This window comes from Kryptolebias marmoratus, linkage group LG20 (assembly GCF_001649575.2).
Source record: "Kryptolebias marmoratus isolate JLee-2015 linkage group LG20, ASM164957v2, whole genome shotgun sequence".
NCBI classification, from domain to species: domain Eukaryota; kingdom Metazoa; phylum Chordata; class Actinopteri; order Cyprinodontiformes; family Rivulidae; genus Kryptolebias; species Kryptolebias marmoratus.
In genome coordinates this window covers 24951185-24956897 of record NC_051449.1, presented here as the reverse complement: position 1 = coordinate 24956897, position 5713 = coordinate 24951185, and the positions used below count along the sequence as shown (strand labels likewise).

At 38.1% G+C, this 5713-nt stretch overlaps 1 protein-coding gene across 6 annotated transcripts in view; it reads left to right on the top strand.

The window, feature by feature from the left end:
- depdc5 (DEP domain containing 5, GATOR1 subcomplex subunit) overlaps positions 1 to 5713 on the top strand; it is a 77812-nt gene that overhangs the window by 22901 nt on the left and 49198 nt on the right. For all 6 annotated transcript variants that reach the window (XM_017439594.3, XM_037981884.1, XM_037981885.1 and 3 more), the window contains exons 11-21: positions 408 to 477; positions 584 to 656; positions 731 to 834; positions 927 to 1001; positions 2193 to 2327; positions 2407 to 2468; positions 2549 to 2622; positions 3539 to 3608; positions 3698 to 3734; positions 3833 to 3953; positions 4661 to 4875. In XM_017439594.3, coding sequence (XP_017295083.1) covers positions 408 to 477; positions 584 to 656; positions 731 to 834; positions 927 to 1001; positions 2193 to 2327; positions 2407 to 2468; positions 2549 to 2622; positions 3539 to 3608; positions 3698 to 3734; positions 3833 to 3953; positions 4661 to 4875 — 1036 coding nt within the window. The remainder of the gene's footprint in view (positions 1 to 407; positions 478 to 583; positions 657 to 730; positions 835 to 926; positions 1002 to 2192; positions 2328 to 2406; positions 2469 to 2548; positions 2623 to 3538; positions 3609 to 3697; positions 3735 to 3832; positions 3954 to 4660; positions 4876 to 5713) is intronic.

Genomic DNA, 5713 nt, shown 5'->3' with positions numbered 1-5713 from the left:
GGGGGGGGGGGGTAGGTGCACGAGGAGAAAAAGAGAAAAGAAACACGTCCGCCTTCCACCCAGAGCAGGAAAAAAAAAAATTAAAAAAATAGCTAATTGTGGTCACTATGGTGACCACAATTAGCCACTATCAGCAACTTTGACATTTCTTTTGATCTTGGTTCTCCTTGTACCTCCTATACAGTTGAAACATCAAAGAGAGGCATTTTTGTTCTGAGTTTAGATCCTTACAAAGTTCTCTTGGCGCTGCTTTGGAACCTTAAGCATTTCTGCAGATGTTGTTTAGTTATACTAACTACTGCATGTCATCAATAAAAACCTTTCTTTTAGCAGAGTGCAGCTAAATTACATTAAAAAGAGTCTCACCATCTATTAAAAAACTAAACTTGCTGTTTTGTGGTAAACAGGAGAAGAACTGCAGCCATGAGGTGACAGTTGTGCTTTTTTCACGCACATTCTACAATGCTAAAACATTAGGTGAGTCTAATTTCTTTTAACATGGAGTTTTGACATGTATTGACTGTCCAGCAATGTAAAAAGACAAACAGCACCAACAGTACATATTTCTTGTATGTTTCTTTAGAGGAATTTCCAGAGATTCTGAGAGGGTCCATCAGACAGAATCATGAGGGACGCTTCTATGAAGACTTCTACAGGTAAATGTGGCAGCAGAGGGACCAGCTGGATGGTGATGGCCTTGGAAAACAGATGCTGACTCTTTTCTCGTTAGGGTTGTGGCTCAGAATGAGAGACGGGATGAGTGGACACCATTGCTGGTCACCATTAAGAAGCTCTTTATCCAGTACCCGGTCCTGGTGCGGCTAAAAGAAGCTGGTACTGAAGGAGTCCAAATTGGTTTAGACCAAGGGACTTTTGAATTAGGTTTCCTTTGTAACCAAAAGCTTGTTGATTTGTTTTGATCCCAGATGGTTTTCCTGTGGGTTCTAACTCCACTGCTGTCCAAGGAAACTACCTGGAGGCCATTAACCTTTCTTTTAATGGTAAGTAGCAGGAAATCTGTAAAGCTGCTCTCATCATAGTAATCAGGTATTTCTTACACAACAATAATTGTGATGTAATTAAGTTATTGTGAATTCACATTATTGTTTTCCCAAGGTTTTTCCCTGTATGTTTTTTTTTAAACTATAGCAACTTCCACATAGTTTGTGTCGTTCATGTCAATTAGTAGTTGGATGCTAAGACTTTCTTTTGTACCAGTTTTACTTTTCACAATATTTAACTTTGTTAACAAATATTTTCCCCAAGAAATAAATTGAGATCTCTTGGAAAACAGTTTTCTTTGAAATGTACTATTGCTATTTTTAGCTTTTAGCTAGTGTTCTGCTTCTTTTAACTTTACCAATTCAGATTCAGCTTCTTCAGTCATTCAGCACTCAGTCTTCACATTTCTCCAGGGGGATTCACACTATTTACATGAAGCAACTAATCTTTTCTTTTCAACTTAAGATAAAAGTAATCCAAAGTCTTCAGTTCTTATTCTCAGGACTCATAATTACTCGTTCAACTAGTTATTTCCCACTAGTAATAATCAATAAATAAATGTGGAGAAATTTTGTGGAAAAACAACATCAGGTCATCTGTTTGAGTCAAAATCCGTTTTCACAGATGAGGTGTAGCTCTTATTTTGTAACTTTGTAACTATTAGTCCTGCTCTCCATGTAATAAAAGTAGATTTTTAGCTCTGTCCACTTTAACTCCTAACTCTAACGCTTGTGAAAGAATATCGAAAAAGTCTGACCCAAGGCATACAGTTTAGGGCAGGGGTACCAAATACTAATAAGGTGTATTTAAACTTTGTACTGTAAAGAAAGTAATAAAAATTACCTAAAAACATTCTCTCTCTCATTATTCTGGCATTTAGCAAATAGAAATAATTTTTAAAATCCTAATTGACCTAAAACGGGAAAAGTATATTTTGATTTCATGTCAGACAGTGTAAAAAAATGAATTTGTAGTGTATGTAAACTTCTGGTTTCAACTGTAAGTGATAGAAAACATTATACAGTAAAAATATATTCGGTTTACATTTTGTGTCTAATGAGAGACAGACACATGTAGAGGGCATCTTCAAAGGTTCAATAAGAAAAAGAAAATGTCAAAAGTTTTTGGTTTTGGTTTTTCAATGCTTAAGGCTAGTTATGTGTGTCAGATCTTCTAATTTATGTCCTCAGTTTTTGACAAGCACTACATCAACCGAAACTTTGACCGCACCGGCCAGATGTCAGTGGTCATCACACCTGGCGTAGGCGTATTTGAAGTCGACCGCCTGCTTATGATTCTCACCAAGCAGCGTATGATTGACAACGGTCAGTGTGTTTGTTTTCTTTCTCTCCGGAAAACAAAGATGATGTGAAAAGCTGATAATAGGCACTTGTCCCCATGTAGGGATTGGTGTGGATTTGGTGTGCATGGGAGAGCAGCCATTGCACGCGGTACCGTTATTCAAGGTAACTTGCTCAGATTATCACCCACTGTTAATGAATTTAATTATATACTCATGTGAGTTATGGTCTGTTCTACTTTTTAGCTGCATAACAGGATGACTCCGGGAGATTTCAGTGTGGGAGACGACTACAACCTTCCACACTGGATCAACCATAGGCAAGAGAACCTGAGCGATCCATATTACAGCTGAAACTAGACAACATTTCCTGTGAGAATACAGTGTGAAAGCTGAGGGCTGAATGACTTTGCTAAAAAAGCTCAAGCTGAATTGTTAAAGGTAAAAAGGAGCACAGCACTAGTTAAAAGCTAAAAGTAGCAAAAAGTTAGCTAAGCATAAAAAGTTGGCTATTATTTGCAAAATGAGAGCTAAAAGTTGCAAAAAGATAACTAAAAGCTAAAGTACCAAAAAGCTAGCTAAAAAAATAAGAAAAGTTAGCTAGACAGTAAAAATGATGAACACCTCAGTAAAAGCTAAAAGTAACAAAAGGCTAATGAAAAGTCACAAGTAACTAAGAGCTAAAATTAGAAAAATGCTAGCTAAAAGCTAAAAGTAATAAAAGGCTAGTTGGAAGTTAAAAGTAGGAAAAGTCTGGCTAAAAGCTAAAAGTAACAAAGGCTAGCTAAAGGTTTCAGTACACTAGCTAATAGCTAATAGTTATTTCAGTTTTGATAATATTTGTAAATAAAGTTAAATACTTTGGAAAGTTTGAAAAACAGTTATATAAAACACACAGGACCCATCTCCAGAACGAGGTGAACATTTTAATAAAAACACAAAGTATGTAGAAGTGGTTTGTTTGTAAAAAACATACAGAGAAATAAGTTTTGTGAATTCAGACTCAGCATTTATCCTTTAAAACAAAATGAGAAGCTGAATGGCTGTACTGTATTAGGAGTTTTCTCCAGAATGGTAAAGTTGTAAATTTCTTTAGCTATTATTTAATATCTCTTTTGTGCCACTGGGGTTGCTGTAAAATTCCACCACAAATGAACAAAGAAGAAAATATCCAAATTGTGTATTATATTTACATTTAAAGGTGAAGATGATTTGCATGTTCTTCCATGTCTACAGCTTCTACACCTCAAAGAGTCAGAATTCTTGCAGCTCTTTCACTCCACGGATCAAACTGGCTGGACGTAAGGTGCATTGGCATTCCTCTCCATACTCCTAAATCTATTTGCTAGTATATCTTTAAGTGAATTCATCTTGTAAAAACTGTTAATTCTCTAGCTTCATGCTGAAAAATACAAAAGCTGCAAAGATCACAGTAAGTTTTAATCAGTTTGCCTTTTCCTGTTTGTTCATATATTTATTGTATTCGTTTTTTCAGTGCAAATGAAACATTGATTGTATGGCCTTTTCCAGCTCTTTGTGCACCAAAGGACTCAGACAACAGTCTGCCCATACAAGTGGACTACAATGCCTATGACACTCAAGTGTTTCGACTTCCAGGTCCTTCACGAATTCATAGAAGCACTAACTTCAGGTGTTTGACTGAGCTACACTTGAACACAAATCAAAAATACTGTAAAACAATGCATATTGCCCACTGCCTTTCATGCCAAAGTTTTAAAGTAAGGTCGTCTCATGATAACATTGATGGAGTTGTAGCTGTTTTGATCAAATGTAGAAAATAATGAAATGTACAATCTTATTCAATATTGTAATGTCTTGCCTGGTCGGTCAGCACTTGGAGTATAGCTACTGCCACACCAATATTTAACTCATTCACTGAGACAGCCATTTTTGTGTAGGTTAGGTTCGATTAGCTGTGGCAGCCTTCATGAATTTGGTTGACTCCAAAAATGAATCAGTTGTAGATGTGCATTCACTAGTTAATGTCTAAGAGTTTCATCAACATCTGTCCAGTGGTTCATGAGATATTTTACTAGGAGACGGATAGGGTTAACTGCAACAGGTAATGCTTCAGTTTTATGTAAAGATGTTGTGTCATGTTAGTTACTACCTCATCTTTGATCAAGATCTGTGAAGTTGACAAGATAGCCATTATCGTGTTTTCTAAGGTCAGTTAGCTACGGTTGCCATCTTGAATTGGGTTGGTTGTAAAAAATGAATCAGTTGTAGATGTACAATTAGTTCAGTGTTTCACACAGACACGGGCAGAACCATTATCCCACTGCCGTCTCTGCCGGGTGATAAAAAGGTTTTGGTGTTTTTTCTTGTCTTTTTCAGAATTTGTAGAGACCGAGAAACAAGTGGGAGAAAGAGCTGGGGATCAGTGGATGTTAGCGCAGGCACCAGTACGTCTCCTCCTGTTCGCTCCGAGGAACAACGAAGCCTGGCCTCCGATGACAGTCTGGGCCCTGTGTCCAACATGCTGCTGATTCCCCGGCTTCCTCAGCCTCAGTATGAAGTCAGCAGCTCTTTGGGCTACACCAGCAGCAGAGGTACCTGCTCCTCCTCCTGTTAGTGCTGCAGCATGGATGAAAAAAGGGCATAGTCACAAACTGCTATTTGGTCCAGAGTGCTTATTACCGATCCACTTCTTTCACTTCTGACACTGATACAGTATCTGAGCTTTACCCATCTGATACAGAAAAACAGTGCTTAATTGACTTAAAACATTAGTTTTTTTTAAATGCAGACATAAATGTACTGAATTACAAATTTATTGAAAACTTTGCACCAGTACAACACACTTAAACACACCAATAGCTTCACAAGCTTGGTCAAACATGTAAAAACAACACACACACCAGCATATTGTCAAATTCTTTCATGAAGCTGCTGCTGCTTTTGTTTCTGCTTGGAGCTGCTGCTGCTGCTTCCCCTCGGGGGACCTGTCCTGGTGGCTCCAAAGCAGTGTTTCTTAACCTTTTTGGGCAACCCCCCCCCCCTTTTTTTATTTTTTTGGTTTTTACCTGTTTACGTGAATAAATCTTTTTTTATTCATGGACTTATAACATATAATACCCGATATGGGGTTTGGCCCATCAGAACATCTCTGTGGGTCATTCTCCACCATGAACTGCCTCAATGAGTCAATGAGTCCCCCACTTCCTGTAGTGTAGGCCATTCAGATGGATCTTCTGAGTAAGACCTTGCCCCAACCCTCTCCTCTGCACCTCTCTGTTCCTCTCCATCATCATCATCATCATCATCTTCACCTCTCCTGTCCACATTCTCCTCTGTGGTGTTGGTCTTGCCATGTCTGCCTGCACTAAATTTCCCAAACTGACACAGTGGTGATCAGCAGAAATTCAAACCCTCCTGGGTATCTAGGTT